The sequence below is a fragment of the Ctenopharyngodon idella genome, chromosome 14, assembly GCF_019924925.1.
Source record: "Ctenopharyngodon idella isolate HZGC_01 chromosome 14, HZGC01, whole genome shotgun sequence".
Lineage (NCBI taxonomy): Eukaryota > Metazoa > Chordata > Actinopteri > Cypriniformes > Xenocyprididae > Ctenopharyngodon > Ctenopharyngodon idella.
Window position 1 is genome coordinate 18080024 of NC_067233.1, and position 22225 is coordinate 18102248.

The 22225-nt window shown below is 36.9% G+C and overlaps 2 protein-coding genes across 2 annotated transcripts; one reads left to right on the forward strand and one right to left on the reverse strand.

Moving 5' to 3' along the window:
* Positions 1-9728: 9728 nt before the first annotated feature.
* Positions 9729-11025, forward strand: atoh1b (atonal bHLH transcription factor 1b). The gene has a single exon (XM_051918411.1). It carries the CDS (start codon positions 9948-9950, stop codon positions 10644-10646), a length of 699 nt encoding a protein of 232 aa, XP_051774371.1. The 5' UTR covers positions 9729-9947; the 3' UTR covers positions 10647-11025.
* dok3 (docking protein 3) lies at positions 10963-22175 on the reverse strand. Its single transcript, XM_051918408.1, has 5 exons — positions 21952-22175; positions 20634-20942; positions 18390-18480; positions 15631-15800; positions 10963-13572 (listed from the first exon to the last, which is right to left on the reverse strand). The coding sequence occupies exons 1-5, from the start codon at positions 22006-22008 to the stop codon at positions 12337-12339; spliced, it is 1863 nt and encodes a 620-aa protein (XP_051774368.1). The 5' UTR covers positions 22009-22175; the 3' UTR covers positions 10963-12336.
* Between the last annotated feature and the right edge of the window lie 50 nt (positions 22176-22225).

Below are 22225 nucleotides of genomic sequence, written 5' to 3' on the forward strand. Positions count from 1 at the left end.
ATAGGAAAAAGGAAAAAGACAGAAGGAAAGAAAGAAACTTGACACACAACAACTACAAAGTGGAGCACTACTGCCCTCTGTTGATTTGAAACATTAAGCCGTTTGATCTCATATTTGTCAGCACATGAATTCTACTCTTTGAATAGGGCATGAAACAAGTTGCAAACTGCACTTTAAAAACAGTTTTAAAAATGTTTTATTCCAGTAACATAGCCTATATATATATATATATATGTATATATATGTGTGTGTGTGTGTGTGTGTGTGTGTGTGTGTGTGTGTGTGTGTGTGTGTGTTTTATGTAACATGAAATACGATTTTATAATGTAAATTGATTGATGTGATTGATTAGCCTACTTAATCAAGATAGGTTAATTAAATGGTTTACCAGACAAGGAGATGTCACTCTGATTTGAAGAAATTAAATAGTGTAGTGTTCTTGTGTAGCAACAGTGTTGTAAGCTAGAAATGACCACGAGAACACAAACGGTTTCCGGTCTGTCTCAACTAAAGGCGCGCACGCGCACACTTGACCGATTGATTATTTACGGGAGATTGTTTTGCCCATGAGTTTTGCTCAGATAAATGATTTCATTGAAGGCACCAAGTTACTTATGCCAGTTAATTTTACTTAGCCTATTTAAAATACACAATATGAGTAACTATATGTCATTACAGTTCTATTTTAAATTGGTGGTAATCAAATACAGTTACATCCGAAAAGTACCAAAGTGATTACTTTGAATTTTAATGTAATTTATTTCATTTAAACATTAATGTAAACTGTAAAGGGCAATTAATGTAAACAGCCATTGGTGATTCTCTGACTCTGACACTACAAAAGCATCCTAAACTACAGTTCTGCTCATATTCCCTTGCAGAACATGCAAATTTTTAATAATTTTCACAAAATAAGGGAGATCATAAAAATTGCATGTTATTTTTATTTAGTGTCCTGAATAAGCTATTTCACGTAACAGAAACAAAAATGTAGGCCGGCCTACGTACCCTTCAATCTTAACTGTCATTACCTGAATGATCCATGACTGTTTTCATGTTTTGTGATAGTTTGTAAATCCCTTGTTTGTCCTGAACTGTTCTTCAGAAAAGTCCTCCAGGTCCAGCACATTCTCAGGTTTTCCGACATCTTCTGCATATTTGACACCTTTCCAACAATTACTGTATGATTTTAAGATACATCTTTTCACACTAAAGACAGCTAAGTGACTCATACACAACTATTACAAAAGGTGAAAACATTTACGTATGCTCAAGATGGAAACATTGCATTAAGAGCAGGGGGCTTAAATTTTGAGGATGATAATTATGTGTAAATTTTGTTTAATATTTTGTTTAACAATCTTTTTTTTTTTTTTTTTTCATTTACTGCACTTCAGAAGCTAATACTTCCAAGTTTCCCAAAAAGACAAAATAATTGCAAATTACCCTGTCCATGCAATTCAAAAAGTTTACACAATCCAGCTCTTAGAGGGATAGTTTACCCAAAAATGAAAATTCTGTCATAATTTACTCACCCTCAAGTTGTTCCCAACCTGTATAAATTTCTTTGTTCTGCTGAACACAAAGGAAGATATTTGGAAGAATGTTTGTAACTAAGCAGATCTAGCCCCTATTGACTACCATAGTATTTTTCCCTACAGTGTCAATGGGGGGCGAGATCTGCTTGGTGAACTATCCCTTTAATGCATTGTTGCATAAGTAATTATTTTAAAGTTTGTCTGTATTTTTCCCTTCAAGAAATACTGTGGAAAACTATAGTTCTTAAAAGTAATATGCAGAGGAAAACCAAGTCCTATGTTTGGTGGACCCTTTGTGTTTTACCTTGTTAGTATTCCAAAGTATTCTAAAGTATTTAGATTAAGTTACAAAACTTGTGTAATCTAACAAAATACGTTACAAATTACTTTTTAAAGCATGTATTTTGTAATCTGTTGTGAAAAATTTAAAAGTAACCTTCCCAACTCTGATATGGAGTGGGCTCAGTTCAGTGAAATAACAGCTGTTCTTGGCAAGAATTTATAATCCTCTGAATAAACGGGTCTGACTTTTGAGTGTCTTCTGTTGGGTATATGTTGGGTTTATTTGTTCAACTGATTAGCATCCAAAATAAACAACTTTTAGGCAGAATGTTAACAAAGAAAAAAGTTTTAGCATGAATATTTAAATAGCCTATATATTTATGTGTTGGATACATAGGGCTCGAATTTTTTTTTTTTCTCATTGGCCCAGGAGTTTGTTAAAATCAAATATGTTAAAAGTCTCTAAAGCATGTTCGCAATGTAAAGTTCATGCCCAAACCAGACACTTCGGGAGTTCCGCTATTTTCTCCTTTCTCTCTGCTAAAGTCTAGACGGTACATTACTGCCATCTGTCGGAATGTAGAGAAAACGCAATGACCATTTGAACCCCTCTACCAGAGGCATTCCATCCATATTAGTTTTTTAAAGAAAATATAAAAATAAAACATAAATAAATAAACTCCTTTGTTCTATTTTTCGCTAATACCTGAAATTCACACCAAAAGTAAACAGACTATAAGCTACCCTGAATGTCCTTTAAAAAAAAAAAAGTTTTCTTTCTGGTCCAAGATGGTGGTGTACCAGTTTATTATTAGCCATATTCTTATTAGCCTTATTATTAGTCAGTATACAGTCAATGTATAAGTAGAGAAGACTTGCCTAGTCTTATTTTTTAAACAAGCTTCTGTTGTTTGTAGCCACATCTTTATTTAAAAAGGACTCATTAATTACCTAAAACTCATTTCAGTTGATGTGGATCAGCCTGGTCTCATTGTTAATACGTAACTTTGTTAAGACACAAAACGTACATTTTTGTACGTTTAGAAAGGTGCTAAAACGTACAATATTGACGTAATTATGGCACTAAAACGTAAAAATACTTACGTTTTTTACAGCGAAAAAACGTAAAAATACTTACGTTTTTTACAGCGAAAAAACGTAAAATATTTACGAATCTTATCATGTCTTAAGAGATATATGTATAATTTCCCTTTTATCGTTTTGAAGATAAATGTAAGACCCCTAAACCCCATCCCGAACCTAAACCTACCCATTTTATACAGAATGTTAAAAGAATAAAACATAATGGACAGAAATGTGTAGGAAAATGACAATTTTAGTAAAAATATAACATTAAAACGATATTTTGAGCCACTAATCCTACACCTACCCCTAAACCTACCCATAACCACTTCTTTAAACTACCTACTAATATAAATAAAAGAATGACAGACAAACAAGCGTAATCACAATTTTTTTTTTTTTTTTTTTTTTTTTTGCGAAAATGTCAAAAGTGGTACAAAAAGTAGTTCAAATGATGATGAGTTCCAGTCACAGTCCTCTCTGGCGGTAATAGTTTTTTATAGGGTACAGAGCAGAATTTAATTTATTAATCCATGAAAATATGATGAATCCGGCTTCTCTCCGTGAAGGCGCGCACTCATTTCAAATGTCAATCCACTGAAACACGGCATGTCGCAATCTGTGACGAAGCAGGTGAGAACCAATGAGCGTTCGATATCAGTGCCGTAAACCATGTCGTAACGCTTCTCGAGGGTGGCTCTACTTTCAAATTTGAATCATAACGAGCGCGAGCTTTGACTGTGACGGTCGCTGTTGCTGAGAATCAAAATGAAGATCGATGGATAAAGGGCTGAATTTGGATCTGTTCCTTACAAACATATGGATTCTAAAGATTGGGAGTACAGCGAACAAATAAAATTGATGTAATTTGTGAATTTATGTTGTGTTTCTTATGGTTGTATTGTCAGTCACTGCATAGGAGAAAACGCCTTCTGTATCTCACAGCAAACAAACTAAATATTACAAAATGGTTAAACAATTACAAAAAAATGTATTCATAAGGTTTTAAATTGTAGTCTTGTTTAACATTATGCAATCCTCCGAAACGAGCAGCACAAGTCACGTGTTATTTCATATTAAGTAGATGAGTAAACTGCTTTCAATAAATTCGACTAAAAACAACATTAAATCATTAAAGCCACGATTTTAATATTAAGACATGGGAATTCATATACATTCACACTTTACGTTACATGATTTACGTTTTTATTGCTGTTAATACGTAAGTATTTTTACGTCCTCTAAATACGTCAATATTGTACGTTTTTGTGTGTATGAAAACGTAAGTAAATGTACGTGTGGTAGAACCACAATTTACGTAAAAATACACACGTATTCTCATGAGATTACGTTGCGTGGATTGTATGCAGACCTCTCTGGCAATCACATGACACAGAATGTGTTGTGAAAGCAAAGTTATTTGGAGTTATTGAATTATGGGTGCCACTGCTGAATTGTTTGCCTAGGGTCATGAATGTGCCACGCGCCTCTCGGTGTCCATATGCCATCATGACGCGTCATGTTGAATTTTACTGATGATCATGCAGAGTAATAATTGACTTTCAGATTACTATAACACTTTATAATAACTTTCAGTAATCCAACTTCTCAGTCAACATCTACCTTTTTTTTATTATTGAGCTAAGATGCATCAAACATTGTTCAAATGAATGCTGTTCTTTTGAAAATGTTATTCATCAAAGATTCCTGAAAAAGTATATCACAGGTTTCACAAAAATATTAAGAACTCATTTCAGCATTGATAATAATCAGAAATTATATTAGAATGACTTCTAAAGGATCATGACTAAAGAATAGAGTAATGACCCAGAAAATTTAGCTCTTCATCGTAGAATTACTTTAAATTACATTTGAATATAGCTTAAAACAGAAAAATTATTTTAAATTGTAATAATAATTCACAATATTATGCCTACTGTTTTTGCTCTATTTTTGATTGATTTTGAAATTACAGCCTTGGTTAGCATAAGAGACTTAGCATATAAATGACATAAGTGTTACAATACAAATTTAGAAGCATGGGATATATATTTTAATGTGCACTAACCCTAGGCCTACTTTATTGCAGTTAATATTGACTGTGTATTGCTAACTTGCACTCCCAAAGTACATATTAACTGACTTCAGCTGAACAATGACATTATTTTTTTAGAGTTGCTGTCCAGCTGAAATGAACTCTGTTTACATCAATGAATCATTTTCCTGTCACTAAAACTGCTTCAAAACAATCTCTATTGCATAAATAAAGGTGTCTTGACCTGACTTGGCTTGTGGTATTGCACTTTTTGTCATATGGTCCCCTGTGGGTTTTTCATTTGTTTATTTTTGTGCATTAGGTCTATTGTTATAGACATGTAATGTACATTGTTAGTTGTGAAAGTTTTCCTAAAAACTTACTAAAAACATCATCGAGAAAAACGTTTTGGTTTTGGGTTCATATGCTAATGATAAATAGCTTAATAGTTTTGGTAGCTCGTCTGTGCAAGAGTGGCAGCTTTTCTTTAACATCAAAGATTTGATCAATGGAACAATTGCATTGAACAAATGGTTACTGTAGCCTAATTATTGATCGCATTGATCCATCATAATATAATGTGGATTTTAATGAGCCCTTGGGCTCAACAGAATATTACTTCACTTCCTAAAATTAATGAGCCGCTAATTTGCTTAATTTGTGGGTAAACCCCTAAATTAGACTCAAAGTGACAAGTCAGTATCTAAAGTAGCACGTCCGTACCTCGGGCTGAATTGGAATAATTACATGGGGCTGAGATCAAGGGCGGTGTTGAGATAGGCCGAGCGATTTTCACTGTTTCTCTGTGATATTGTCTATTGTGTGAAAAGTGGAAGCGTTCGATCTCTGCAGGTCTTTAATTAACTGGAGAAAACACAGGCTATGCACGCGCACCCCCTGTCAGACGCGGATCATTCACCCGCGCTTGACTGAACGCTGAAGAAAGGATCCATCGTTTCAGGCTCTCCCACCACTGCTGGCGTTTATCGGCGTATTATTATTTTTTATTTTATTTATTTTTTTCATAAACACAAGGCTGTTCTTAAGTTTGCATAAACTGCTTAGAACTCTCTGGCAGTTAATCATCTGTTTTGTTTTCTTCAAAATTGGTCCTGACTTTTTAAAGTCAGTTAGCCACATAAAAAGGTAGTTAAATCGGAAAAGTAAGACTGATTACCTCTTGTCTAGTTGGTCAGACTTCTTATGACACATTAAAGGGATAGTTCGCCCAAAAATGAAAATTCTGTCATTATTTACTCACCCTCAAGTTGTTCCAAATCTGTATACATTTCTTTGTTCTGCTGAACACATAGGAAGATATTTTGAAGAATGTTTGTAACCAGGCCGCTTTGGGGCACCATTGACTTCCATAGTAGGAAAAAAAAAAAAAAAAAAAATACTATGGAAGTCAATGGTGCCCCAAAACTGTTCAGTTTCCCACATTCTTCAAAATATCTTCCTTTGTGTTCAACAGAACAAAGAAATTTATACAGGTTTGGAACAACTTGAGGGTGAGTAAATAATGACAGAATTTTCATTTTTGGGTAAACTATCCCTTTAAGAAGCTAAGAAGATTATGCAACTGGTCTACTCAACTTAATGTGATAGTTCACCCAAAAATTAAATTTCTGTCATCATTTACTCAACCGTAACCAAAATGTCAATGTCAGTAACCAAACAGATCTCGCACCCATTGACTACCATAGTATTTATTTTTCCTACTATGGTAGTAAATGGGGGGTGAGATCTGTTTGGTTGCTGACATTCTTCCAAATATCTTCCTTTGTGATCAGCAGAACAAAGAAATTCATACAGGTTTGGAACTACTTGAGGGTGAGTAAATGATGACAGAATTTTCATTTTTGGGTGAATTATCCCTTTAACACTCACAAAATCCCGTGCCTGAGGAAGTAACCATATAGCAACAATATAACACGTTGACAAAATATATAATGCGCTAATTTATTACTTTTTTAAATGTGTAAATATCAAAAATAAAGTATAAACACGTCAGTAAGATTAGCTGACATTTGACGAAATGTGCGAAGCTATTTTAGGTTGCCCTTGCGCCCTGCAACCGTTTCGGCTTGCAGAAGTTTGCTTTAACAAAAGTGTTAGCCTATTAGCTAACAATTAATAGGATAAACAATTATTCAAATTCTTATTAAAATAATTAATTTCAGAAAAGAATACTATTAGTTGCAAAACCAGTCATAGTAGGCCTAGGCTACTTCTGTTTTTTCATTAATCACTCATCACTTTTGACGCTTTTCTGCCAAAACCTGACTGTGCATCAATAGCCATGACGCCATGGGGGCTCATAAATTGACCTTTGATATGCTCCCAACACCTTCCTCGGTCCTCCACCGCCACCCCCGTCCCAGCAGATGGGGAGTGTGTCCCTGTCTGCTCAGGGCTGCAGGCTGTTGCGCTGGCAGTAGGGTAGCGAGAATTAAATATTCATGTAAAAAATGAATGGAGAACCCCTGCACGGAGAGCGTGCCCATTTATTCAGCTCGCGCAAGCCTCATTAACCCGATGACTGGCTAGCAGGTCACGCTGATTTCCTTACCAACATTTAACATCTACCGCCTGTCTCCAAACACATACACCAACAGAGCGACAGAGAGGAATTTCAGACCTTCCCTTTGGAGTTTCAGAAAATAATTGGCCTGTTCAGATAAAACAGGTATTGTTTATCACGTTTATTCTACGGTGCCTCCGTTTTGATGTTTTTTTTCCCTCAGCAAATGCAGAAATGTAGGCTAATGTAAAGTCTTCTCCATCCCTTACAAATATTTAACCACAGTCATGCCAAAATACCATTACTGTGTTATTTGCCGCCACTGTCGCCAAAAAGAACGATATTAAACAACAAATTAGGCTACAGAACTTAAACAAAATTTAGCTTACTTTCAATATTAAACTTTAAATCGTAATGCAGCCTATTTTAGGTTACTTCACAAAACATACAGTGTATTAAAAATACTTTACTATGAGTTTAAAGAAGTATCAATATGGAATTTTGACAGGCTAGCCCAATTATTGTTTCCACACTATTTTGTAAGAATTGCGCGTGAGGCTCGAAAGGAGAGCTGGTCGCTGTAAATTAAATGATGATGTTGTAGTGCTCAGTGATTAACACTGTCATGGATGAAGGGGGAAAAGTGTGAAAGTTAAACGATCCCTGGACGCGTCGCAGCATATGGGAGACGTTAGTGTCGGCCTCTGACTGTGAGACGGGTGCCAAGGGACAACAGCTGACTGGGCTGAAGTTTGCTACTCTATTCAATCCTCATGAAGAGCAGCCTCAGAGGGGCCACTCTCATCATGCTCTCTCTCTCCAGCGCCTCCTTTGAGCAAAACAGTCTCATGTTAAAAGACGTTGACTTGGACATTAAATACTATTTAAAAAAGGACAAGAAATAGGCCTATAGACATCAGTGGCTCCCTATAGCCCTGCTGTTCAAAACAGGCATGTCGTTTACACAATGTTGACATAGGATTTTAGAAAGGTATCTATTGGATAACTGAATTAATGGCATGCACATTTACAATAACATTTGTTAAACAATTTAGATCAAGAAATATGCTATAGATCATTAGGCTAATACAAATGGGGGTGAATTGGGACACTTTTTCCAAGTCATCTCAATGGCAGAAAGTGTCCTTGAATTTATCCTAAAATAAATAAAAACACACTATAATGAAATAATTAGGTAAATATAATAGAGGCTAACTTTCAACGGCGTTCTTAAATGTTTCATTTACCACAAAGCTAGATAACAAGTTATCTAAATATACGCTCGCGAACAGAAGTCCCCTTCGCCTGAGGAGGTAACCATAGCCTATAAACAACTTTGTTGAGCGGTTTCCGTTCAGACGCACATCGACACAGTTTAAATCCTGTCATTTTTTATCACATATATAAGCCTATATATAGCCTATTAGAGATTTTTTTTTACTCCATAAGCAAATTTAAAAAGGAAAAAAAAAAAGTGTTTTGTTTAAAACAAGTTGACTGTTATCTGGTTATAATAGCCTAATAAAAAGGGAAAAAAATCAATAATTGCATTTAACTATTTTTCTTTTACTCTATACAACATGGTCGTTTCTTGTGTTGTTTCTCATTGAGCGTCTCCACCTATGATTTGTCCAAATATTGTTTTGCTTCATTGCTAAATGATTTATGACGAGACTGAAGACACTTATCAGTTTTCCTGGACTTCGCTGACGACAGGTGCGACTCACGACGTGCTTTCCACCTGCTCGTTTTATTGCTGCAGATTTTACAGTTTATTTGAGAAGAAATATGACGCTGCTATGCAAGTTTCTTGCTAGATTTTATTGGATAACAATTCCGTTGCTTATCTTGAATAAAGTGGATAAGGATGTTATAGACCAAGTCCTCTGAGGTTTGAGATTTGAGTTCTTCTGACTAGACTATTTCTTTCTAACTTTTAAGAATCGATGCAAAATAATTCAAAACTCTGGTTTATAGGCTATGTGTTTTATTATTATTATTATTATTATTTTCATATATTAAAACAAAAAATAAAAAAATAAAAAAATAAAAAACAACCCAGACGTCACAAAATTTGTCATGGCTGCTGTAGATGTAAATAAATTAAATATAGGCCTATTTTTAAAATAAATATTATAGTATTTAAATCCACGTACCTACAGTAATTTATTTAAATTTATAAAACAAATGTTATCTGTGTTGTGATCATTATTCTTTGAAAAAGATCTTCCATCATTCCAGGACGTGTGGGGAAGGAAAAAACAACAACTCTTTATTCTGTGGAAGTTTGAGGAGCATTTTCTATTGGCTGTGAGCACTCAACAGGAGCTTTGAGGGGAGGAGGGAGGGAGGTGATGCCGCTATAAGGCCGACAAGGATCCTGTCTGAAGGTAAAGGGCCCACCCAAGACAGCAAGATTGAGTTCAGCATTCTCCACACTTGATTTTTATTTTTTTTTATTTTTGTAGCCTACATTATATCAGCAATGACAGCAAAAACCAAACTTTTGCACTGGTCAGATGGAAAATTTCGGGGACGGGCGGATGATTTTTCTCTCTCTGAACATCCGAGGTTGACCCGCAGTGACCCGCGGGCCTGGATGACCTCCGCGACCCCCGCGTACTCAGCCGCAGGTGACCACTACGCTCACACGTCGGTGGATGCCGCCATGGACAAGTACATGTCTGGAGACAACAGTCCTTTGACAGCGGAATCTGATCTGGAAGGATCTAAAGCACATGGGGGGACCAAGCAAAATCTAACCGGACCTCAAAGACACAGACGCGTGGCTGCTAATGCGAGAGAAAGGCGGAGGATGCACGGACTGAACCGAGCATTTGACAAACTGAGGAGCGTCATTCCTTCCTTGGAGAACGAGAAAAAACTGTCTAAATATGACACCCTTCAGATGGCGCAGATTTACATCACAGAACTGTCCGAGTTGTTGGAAGGTGTTGTGCAGTCGGATTGCAGAGGTCTGAGGGACGGATGCAGCCCATCTGGCAACCATGGTAACCTTGGTCAGAGGAGTTCAGCTCAGACTTTGAGGACCAGCATCCCTTACGCACTGGACGCACCTTCTTCTAATTTTGTTCCGGAGAAAAATGATGTCACGTCAAATGCGAGTGATGGCGAATCGTCCCATTTCAGCGACATCGAGGAAGGTCAGACTGGTGGACGCTGATGGCTTTGCTGGATTGACTTTGAGACTGTGGCACTCTGCTTAATCATAATTTATTTGTCTGTGTTTTAGTAGACACTGAAAGAACCAAATAGATAGGCCCTGTGGATAATGGTTAGTTCTTCTAGAAAATGCTTCATTATTTGATTGACAAAATTTCTGAAAACTCAAAAAAAAAAAAAAAAAAAAAAAAAAAAAAAAAAGGGAAGGAAAAAGCTATACAAGCCCTTTAGTTGCACTTTAAGACAGACACTTGCCTAAATTTGGATTTTTCCATTCCACATGTACAAAACCTTCATCAGTAATGACAAAAATGCTATTTATGTCTCTTTGTGATTTTTTTATTACCTCAAAAGTTTAATAAAGATTTTCTTTACATATATATTTTTTTGCTTCGATTCATACATCGGTTATATACAACAGTCAATCGTGCAATCTGAATGGATGAAAAACTTTTCATGCAGTTAGCCTATTTAAATAAATAGCACAGGTTCTTTTATCCAGTATCATATCCCATTGATTAACCAGCACTATAGCTTTCGAACCCAAAAAGTTTCATTCAAATTCGCTCTTCAGGTTAAAACGACTCACACAACACACAAAAATACACTTTGTCGCCACCTACTGGCATAGCTTTGCCTGTAGGTGGCGACAAAGTAAGGGTCTTTTTGTGTGTTGTGTGAGTCATTTAAATGATTCACTCAACAGTTTGAACGACTGAAACAAGTCATCGTTTTAAACGTCACACGCGTTCCCCAATTGTCAACAAACTTTTTCTCTATTTTGGATATGGACCTATGACTTTTGTTGAACCTTAAAATCAACAATATCCTAACAGTTTCAGTACCCCCTGTACGCTGCTTAATTTTAATTGAGTCAGCATTTACAAATCCATAATTATTCCGAATGTTCAATTGTTTTTAACTCGACTGACTCACATGATGACTCTTGTTCAGTCGGTCAGCAGCTTCTCTTCACGAACGAAATGCTTCATTCAGTCAGTTCGTTCACGAATGAGTTTAATCAATGCCGCAAGGAGGGCGTATCCGTTCAGTAGTAGTCAACCAATAAAATGCTTATTCAAGGTCCACGCTCCAGTGCTTGTGGCTCGTACTATGTAGCCAGAGTTGAAAGAAGAAATGGGATTTCAGCGAATGAAAAAGTTAACATAAAGGATGTATTAAAATAGTGTTTCCCAACTCTGTTCCTGGAGGCACACCAACAGTACACATTTTCAACACAACTCTTCCTAATTAAACACATCTGATTCAACTAATCAGCTAATTAGTAGAGACTCCAAGAGCAGAAATAGATGGGTCAGATAAGGGAGTCCAAGTCCAAAATGTACTGTTGGTGTGCCTGCAGGAACAGGGTTGGGAAACACTGCATTAAAAGCGCACCCAAATTTTGAAATGAGAACTATTTCATGACAGCGACCAAATCACAACCAAATTGTTTTCGACTATTTTTGATATATCGGTTGAAATACACATTTTTACAATATATCTTACAAATACTTTTCAAATAATATCATTTACTTTAGTATTCATATAATACAGTTTTCTTTATAGGCCTATTTAATTATAACATCTTCTGTACATTATTATTAAAAAAGTACAATGTTAAAACTTATCGCACAGTATAATACATATCACTTACACTAGCAGTGACCGCAACTGTAGACACAGAAACCTTAATCAGTCATCTGCTCATCTATACTGTCTAACTGATCGCGACTTCCCCCATGTGACCTGGAAGGAAATGGGGGTGGCAATTTGGACAGCTCTTTAAACAGAATGCTAGAAAGGGTCTGTTTGAAGTCAACAGGGATTTCGCTTGAAGTGGTCACAGGAGTTTGTTGGTCAGCATTTGGCTCCTCTTGACCACCACTGTCCTCAGTTTGTCTGTTCTTACGCTTAGAGGCAAAATTCACTTTGCTATACAGATCCTCAATATTCAGTTCATCACTCTCGGCAGTAGTCGTAACAGTCCAGTTAGTGTAGGGAGCCTCCTCATTGCTGCTCTTAGAAGGTTCTTGTGATGATTTCCATTCCTTCTCTTTCTCCATAATTACATCTGTATCTGGATTACTGTTAATTCCAAAGTGTTGTGGTAGACTGGGAGGTGTTGCAACTCTTGGGAGATTAATTTTTGCTCTTGGCTTTGGTTGTGGAAATATTATCGAATACAAAACATCATCTGGGCTACTCACAGGGCTTTTGACACAAGAAGGTGGATCTGGTAAGGTGATGTTTCTGCGTGGTAGTGCAGGACCGGGTTTTTCTTGATTTAAGTTGGCCGGAGGATGCTTTTTAACATTAGGCCTGTTCGATGGTTTGGTTTTAGGCAATGGTGGTGGTGGTGGAGGGGCTTGTTGAGGAGGGTTGGATGATGCCAGCAGCTCATGGACATTCTGCTGTTTGAGAGCACCTTCAATGAGCTTGTGTATTGGCTGTCCATATTTCTGCATTGCAGGTGGGCAAGGTCTTTCCTGATTCTTGATGCCTGGAAAATGCCTATCGACATTAATTTTGGGTTTTGGTGAAAGTGGTGGGTTTGGAATGGCTTGTGGAAGGGGTGTGGATGATGACAGAAGATCTTGGCGACTCTGGTGTGTCTCTTCTTTGGCTTTGTGTATTTGCTGTCCATATTTGCATTGTAATGCTGGGCGCGGCGGTCGGTCTTGATTCATGCTGATTGGAGGAGGCATTTTCGCCTTAGGCCTGTCCTTTGGTTTGCTTTTAGGCGAGGGGGGCTGGGGTGCAAACTGTTGCGGAAGAGCAGAAGCTTGTGCTAGCAGTTCTTGGACACTCTGGTGCATGATGGCCTCCTCAATAGCCCTGTGTATTTGCGACCCCTGTTTTGACAAGAAAATGAACTGTCCCTCCCCAGTGTGACAGCGACGACCTGCCTCGATCATAATTCCCCCCTGAAAAGATATAAATAGTTATATTCAAAAACTTATATTCACTTATATTAAAAAAACTGCAAGAAAATAATTCAGTATATATTAATATATATCAAAAGTGACAGTAAAGACATTTATGTTACAAAAAAAAGTTTTATTTCAAATAAATTCTGTTCTTTTGAACCTTCTATTCATCAAAGTATATATATATAAATCACAGTTTTCACAAAATAGAAGGCAGTACAAATGATTTCATAATTGATAATAAATGTTTCTTGAGCAGCAAATCAGCATATTAGAATGATTTCTGAAGGATCATGTGACACTGAAGACTGGAGTAATGATGCTGAAAATTCAGTTTTGCATCACAGGAATAAACTTAAAAAATATATTCAAATTAATATATAAATAAATAAATAAATATATATATATATATATGATTATTATATAATAATATATCATAATAAAATAACAATAATATTATATATATATATAAAATAATATATTTTATGTATTATATATTTAAATTGTAACAGTATTTCACAATATTACTTTTTACTTTATTTTTGATCAACTAAATGCAACCTTGGTGAGAATAAGACAGTGGTTCTCAATCCTGGTCCATAGGGACCCACCGCTCTGCACATTTTGCCTACTTAACATTTTTGCTTATAAAAATGATTTATATAAAACCACATACAGTATTACATATATATATATATATATATATATATATATATATATATATATATATATACTTAAGAGTCCATGGACGGATCATTATTACAGTGATCTTTATGTTTCTAGCACGGCAGCGGTTCTTTTAACCCTGAAAGATGTAGTGTGTAGCTTATTATCATTCATTATTTCTTAAACAACCATGTAGGAAGACACATCATGGCCATATTCCAGGATGACAATGTCAAGATTCATCAGGCTCAAACTGTAAAAGAATGGTTGGGAGGGAGCATGAAGATTCATTTTAACACATTAATTGGCACCTATGCGTCCAAACCTTAATTTTATTGAAAGTGATTGGGATGTGCTGGAGTAGACTTTACAGAGTGCTCGACTTGCATTGTCAATACAAGATCTTGACCAAAATTGATGCACTTCTTGATGGAAATAAATGTTGTGATGTTATTTCTATTAAGAGGTGCATCAATGTTTGGTCAAGATCTTGTATTGACAATGTAAGAGGTGAGTGATATGTAAAGTCTCCTTCAGCACATCCCAAACACTTACACTGAGGTTAAAGGGTTAGTTCACCCAAAAAATGAAAATTCTGTTATTTATTACTCACCCTCGTGTCGTTCCACATCCGTAAGACCTTCTTTCATCTCCGGAACACAAATTAAGATCTTTTTGATGAAGTCCGAGAGGTTTCTGTCCCTCCATAGAGATCCAATGTGCATTGCAGATCAATATTTTTGTAAATAAAGTGGTAAATTATGTTTATTTTTTTGCGCAAACAAAGCACGTTGCTTCATAAAATTGAGTTTAAGCCACTGGAGTCACATGGAGTACTTTAATGATGTCTTTTTCCTACCTTTCTGGACCCTGGAGTGGTAGTTGCATTGGATCTCTATGGAAAGACAGAAACCTCTCAGACTTCATCAAAAAGATCTTAATTTGTGTTCTGAAGATGAACGAAGGTCTTACAGATGTGGAGCGACACGGGGTGAGTAATAAACAGAATTTTCATTTTTGGGTGAACTAAGCCTTTAAGGTCTGGACCAATTCAGGTGCCAATTCATGTGTGAAAATGATTCTTCATGCTCTCTGAACCATTCTTTCACAATTTTAACCCTGATGAATATTGGCATTGTCATCCTGGAATATGGCCATGATACATCTTCCGACATGGTTGTTTAATAAACGAAAAGCTTGAGACTGCATCTGTTAGGGTTAAAAGAACCGTTGCCAAAACATAAAACATGCTAGAAACATAATAATCATTGCAATAATGATCCATTCATAGATTCTCAAGTATTTGCCTATTAAAATTTTATATAAATCATTTATATAAGCAAAAATGTTGAGTCAAAGGGTTACATATCTTTATTTCTCATGAAGCACCTTGACTTGACCAAATCTCCGAAGGAGCCTGTAGGGCCAGTGGTAAATGGCCTTTCCGGTCTTGAGGTCCAGCAGGCAAATAGCCTCTTTCTCAGCAGACAACAGGTATGACCCAGACATCCTGCACCTCTGAGATGCATCTGTGCTCTGCACTGTCACCTGGAACTGGCCTGTGGGGTGGAATTCACAAAAACATCAAACCAAAGTCTCTCTGGACAAACCCTGTCAGGTCAGACCTCTGGAATTTAAAATGAAGACCGAACATAACGTATTTTACAGGGGTGGCCAAGAATTATGAAGTAGTGAAATTGATTACATGAATGTTTGGTCTAAAAACAGTCTTGACTCTTGGGAAAAGCTGCATACCCAATTTTACCAAAACATTTTCACATTTCTTCAATCAATAAATACGAAAAAGATTGAACAGACAAGCGGAAGGGTCTTGTATCACCCTGAAGGGGTTTATTGTGATAAAGACCATTTGGTTAAACATTATCATGATTTTTACAGCATAATGTTAATAGTAAACAGTAATATACACCGATCAGGCATAACATTATGACCACTGACAGGTGAAGTAAATAATACTGATTATCTCTTCATCACGGCACCTGTTGGTGGGTGGGATATATTAGGCAGCAAGTGAACATTTTGACCTCAAAGTTAATGTGTTAGAAGCAGGAAAAATTTGAGCGTAAGGATTTGAGCGAGTTTGACAAGGGCCAAATTGTGATGGCTAGATGCCTGGGTCAGAGCATCTCCAAAACTGCAGCTCTTGTGGGATGTTCCCGGTCTGCAGTGGTCAGTATCTATCAAAAGTGGTCCAAGGAAGGAACAGTGGTGAACCAGCGACAGGGTCATGGGCAGCCAAGGCTCACTGATGCACGTGGGGAGCGAAGGCTGGCCCGTGTGGTCCGATCCAACAGACGAGCTACTGTAGCTCAAAATTGCTCCAGAAGTTAATGCTGGTTCTGATAGAAAGGTGTCAGAATACAGTGCATCGCAGTTTGTTGCGTATAGGGCTGCATAGCTCCAAACCAGTCAGGGTGCCCATGCTGACCCCTGTCCACCGCCGAAAGCGCCAACAGTGGCGAACTAACAAGCTGTGGACACTAAATGGCATTTCTGAGGTAAATGCTACGTGACACAGTGTTTACAAGCTATTTTATTGACGTCTTTCCGCCGTTGAAACATTGAATAAGCGATAACACAAGATATTATACGTTTCAGCAAGTTGTAATGTATCTTTTAACATACCTTCAGATGTTCATTTTAGTTTATTCTATAACTAGTGAGGAAGAGATGATCGCGTTACTCGCGCTCCGAGCTGCCGGTTGAACTAAGGCGCGTCAAAACGTCACTTTCTGTTTGAATTTCGTGATTTTGTGGACAGAATTTGAAGGATGACACTTTGTTTCTTATCAAAAGTAAGAAACCACAGAGCTTATTGCAATTATTGGTGGTTAGGCTACAATGTTGCAATGTAATGCATTTGGTACACCGCACCGCAAGCCCTGTACTGAAACGGTTCGGTTTGAATACGTGTACCGTTACACCCCTAATATTATATATTTATATATATATATATACACACACACACACACACACATACACCTCTAAACTATATTTGATATGACAATACAATGGCAATGTATCTAGCTTCAGTCTGACCACTAAAAATGGCCTTAATTAGATACACTACTATCTTCTAAGGTAGAGTGACAAATACTGGTTAGCTACTACGTACTGAGGGCCCTTAGTTTCAAACTTAGTTTCTACCTTAGTTTCTAACACCTTACATACTTTTATGCACATAGTCCCACAGCAGTATGTGTGGCTCAAAAACAGATTTCAGATGACCTTTTTTTTTTAAATTACACTGGAATTTCCCTAGCTACTTTGTGTTCCGAAGCATTAGCGTTATCAGTGTTGAAAGTCAGCTTAAGGTTGACCACCAGTTTGTCTGAGACTAGACCTTTCGTCATTCACTAAAGAAAAAAAGGAACTTTTTAAAGAACATCCGTAATTTAACGGACCTCTGGGTGGGCATTTTAATACTAAGAATATGAAAAACTAGGCAAGCACTGTGTAATATTTATTTATGAGAAAGAGAAAGGTAGATCCCAAAATGTTTTAAATAAAGAAAATTTACAAGTTAATAAAACAAGACTATGACTGAAATATGTCAAGATGCTGAAACCATCTGCATGAGTAAACAAAACTAACAATGATATAAAATAAAATATAGGACAGATAGACTGAACACAAACTGGAGCCTGAAAACTCTTGGACTTAATGTTCAAAGATAAGGAAACAAAACAATATTGACACTTTTTAAAACATTTTCATTTATCTACCGCAATAATCTTTGAACTGTCTTCATTTGGGGATTTTTTTCAGCAAATATATTAATCTTTGCCATTATTTGAGAATAATTTGATTAATTAATCATCGTATCATTTACTTCAATTACATTTTTTATTGCTCGACAACCCTAATATTTGTCTCTGTTCATCAAATAATATGTTAGAGTGACTATTTCTGTGCTCTTTTCTTATTATTTTTGACCTACATAGATAAAAAAAAAACCACTGAACTCAAAAACATTGAGTAATGGAAACAGAAGTACATCTGCATCACCCTGTTGCTCAACTGCAACAAACAGTTGGTAACACCTAGTTTAACAGTAGATAATCATTATCATGGTCTGGGATCAGGCTTTGCTTGTAGTGAAGTGTATTTTCAGACCCCAGTCTCACCTGCTCCCCAGGTGGAGTACAGTTGATTGTCAGCCGGTGGCAAGTATTTTTCTTTCTGGACTTTCTTGGCATCTTCAGCTCCTTGGGTCTTCTAAAAAATATAAGGCAGTTGATAGCAATGTACATTAGTAATTCCTCTTTTTTTTAGGCTTGTGCAATCATGAACTCAAAGGTGTGGTTATCAACATTTCCTCTGTGACAGGCAAGCTGTTGTGTGAAGCGGTACCTCAAAAACTGAAGTTCATCATAGATGTGTTGACTTTAGTAGTGGGAAAGTGTACTTCTATCTAATTATGATTTGCTTTATGAGGGCTTATGAGAAAAATGCCACTAAAATTTACTGCTTGTTTTACCAACACTTCGTCTTTTGCTTCTGCCGAAAAGTTGGTTGATGACATGAGACAAAATGCAGTGTTAAAGGGTTAGTTCACCCGAAAATGAAAATAATGTCATTTATTACTCACCCTCATGCCGTTCCACACCCGTAAGACCTTCGTTCATCTTCAGAACACAAATTAAAATATTTTTGTTGAAATTCGATGGCTCAGTGAGGCCTGTATAGCCAGCAATGACATTTCCTCTCTCAAGATCCCTTAAAGGATTAGTCCACTTTTAAATAAAATTTTCCTGATAATTTACTCACCCCCATGTGAACATCCAAGATGTTCATGTCTTTCTTTCTTCAGTCGAAAAGAAATTAAGGTTTTTGATGAAAACATTCCAGGATTATTCTCCTTATAGTGGACTTCAATGGCCTCCAAACGGTTGAAGGTCAAAATTATAGTTTGCAGCTTCAAAGGGCTTTAAACGATACCAGACGAGGAATAAGGGTCTTATCTAGCGAAACAATCGGTCATTTTCGAAAAAAATACAACTGTACATGTTTTATATAAACAGATGATCGCCTTGCGCGTGCTTCCGCTTTCCGCATTCTTCAAAACGCTTACGCTGTATTTCCTACGCCTTCCCTATTCAACTTACGGAACGAACGCAGCGTCAGTTACATTTTTTCCGTAAGTAGAATAGGGAAGGCGTAGGACATACAGCGTACTTTTTGGAGAATACGGAAATGCGGTTTTAGTGGAAGCACTTAGAAGGCGAACATTTGTTTATATAAAGTATACACATTTACATTTTTTTCGAAAATGACCGATCGTTTCGCTAGATAAGACCCTTATTCCTCGTCTGGTATCGTTTAAAGCCCTTTGAAGCTGCACTGAAACTGTAATTTTGACCTTCAACCGTTTGGAGGCCATTGAAGTCCATGATTATAAGGAGAATAATCCTGGAATGTTTATCAAAAACCTTAATTTCTTTTTGACTGAAGAAAGAAAGACATGAACATCTTGGATGACATGAGGGTGAGTAAATTATTAGGAACATTTTATTTGAAAGTGGACTAATCCTTTAATGTACTAAAAACATATTTAAATCAGTTCATGTGAGTACAGTGATTCAATATTAATATTATAAAGTGACGAGAATATTTTTGGTGCGCCAAAAAAACAAAATAACGACTTATGTAGTGATGGCCGATTTCAAAACACTGCTTCACGAAGCTTCGGAGCGTTATGAATCTTTTGTGTCGAATCATGATTCGGATCGCGTGTCAAAACTGCTGAAATCACGTGACTTTGGCGCTCCGAACCGCTGATTCGACACGCTGATTCATAACGCTCCGAACCACTGTACTCACATGAACTGATTTAAATATGTTTTTAGTACATTAATGGATCTTGAGAGAGGAAATGTCATTGCTGGCTATGCAGGCCACATTGAGCCATCGGATTTCAACCAAAAATATCTTAATTTGTGTTCCGAAAATTAACGAAGGTCTTACGGGTGTGAAACGGCATGAGGGTGAGTAATAAATGACATTATTTTCATTTTTGGGTGAACTAACCCTTTAACTAGTTTAGGGTATCAGACAAAACTTCAACTGGTTTTGGATATATGAATGGATCAAAACGGATAACTTCTGAAAGGAGACTGGATCCAACAATATTTTATTTTCTCCATGTTCCTAGACCAACATCCTTGTTCTTAGTTGCTTTAACACTTTTTATAAATAATATATTTAATTTCCCCTGGACTTTAGCAGTAGCTCAGTTTTTGTAGCTCAAACAGTAGAGCATGGTGCTTAGCAATGCCAAGGTCATGGGTTCGAGTTATGGTTAAGGATAGGGTTTGTTTGACAGGAATGTTTGATAAAAGAACAAATTGTACCTTGCAAAATCACCATACCTGAAATGCTTGCTGGCACAGAACAGAGATCCAGTCCTCCCGAGTGGGAGCAGCGATTGTGTAGGTGCATGAGGTGGTGTTTAAAAAGAAGGCAGAGCAATCTGTGGGACAGCTCTCTCCTGGGGCTGGGGTGATGCTCAGACAGTCTGTCAGGCGGATCACCCGTTTGTCCGTTTTCCTGAGGCCCGCAGGCCTCGAAATGGCGAAGCCCTTCAGACCCCCTCCATCACGCATGTCGTACAGTTCCATGCGACCAACTCCTGCAGGGCTGGACTCAAACAGAACCAGCCAGGATTTCCGCCATATCTTCTGCAGGGGAAAATTTCAATTGAGGCAAAGACAGAAAGGAAAATTTATTATTTTCTGGCATAACTCGGAAGAGTTTAACATCAAACTGTCTGGTTCAGTGCTCCTACACTGGGACTGGTTAGTATCTGGAAGAACAAGCCAGAGGCGGCAGAAGAAGTTCTGAATAGTTCCTTCATTTTATCTCCTATGCATGATTCATAGCTGTTAAATGCTACCATGAAGATGGAAGCACCTCGGGTGGTTTACCAGCTGCCGTTTCCCTTTTATATTAATAATGTACAGTTGAAGATTTCTGACCACCTATATTTCCCAAGGCTGGTTGTAAATAATTAAACGGATGCTTTAATGCTGGTATAACTGTGATTAGCAATGATTTTCCTACCTTCCTAGCAAAGAGAACATCCTACCTAATAAACTGCAATTACGTTAAAAGAGTAGTTCACCTGAAAATTAAAATTCTGTCATCATTTACTCACGCTCATGTAGTTCCAAACCTGTATGATGTTTTCTTCTCCGGAACACAAAAGATATTTTGAAGAACTTTGGGAACCAAACAGCATTGCAGTCCATTCACTTACAGTGTATGGAAAAAATTATCAAAATATCATCTTTTATACTCCACAGAAGAATGAAAGCTATGCAGGTTTGGAATGACATGAGGGCAAGAGTAAAAGATTATTTAAAAATGATTTTTATCACTTTGTGAACTTTAATCTCCCTTTAAATCTGTTTGGTTTTAATATCCTAAGAACATCATTTTTATTATGCATTTGCCTGACATTTTTAATTACAGTGATCACATTTTTATCAGTTTGTGTGTTCCTTGCAAGTTTAACCCAATAAACTGTAAAAATTTATATTTAATATAAGCAATATAAAACGCATAAAAACTAGCGCATCAAATAGTAGTACCAGTACTAGAATTAAAATAATGATAAATAAAATTAAAGCCACATAAATTCCACCTTGAAGTAAGTGTTAAGTGATAGTTTTCAATGAACAACCTTACCTTCCCAAACTTGACACCCTGCAAAAAGAGCGGGCCCTCTTTAGAGACTACGTCCATTGTGCTTGTTTGCCTCTAAGTGCTCCAGTTCCTGTATTTTCTACAGAAGGTGACCAAACAGAGAGAGAGAGAGTGCGTGCATGATGCTAAATTTGATAGTAATCAAGCTTCTGTGAGGGTAGGGGCCACGTCATTCGCCACCAAGAGGCCTAAAAATGGTCCACACCGGTTTCCTACAAACGCTGAGAACTTTACATAGATGTGCTGCTTTATTAAC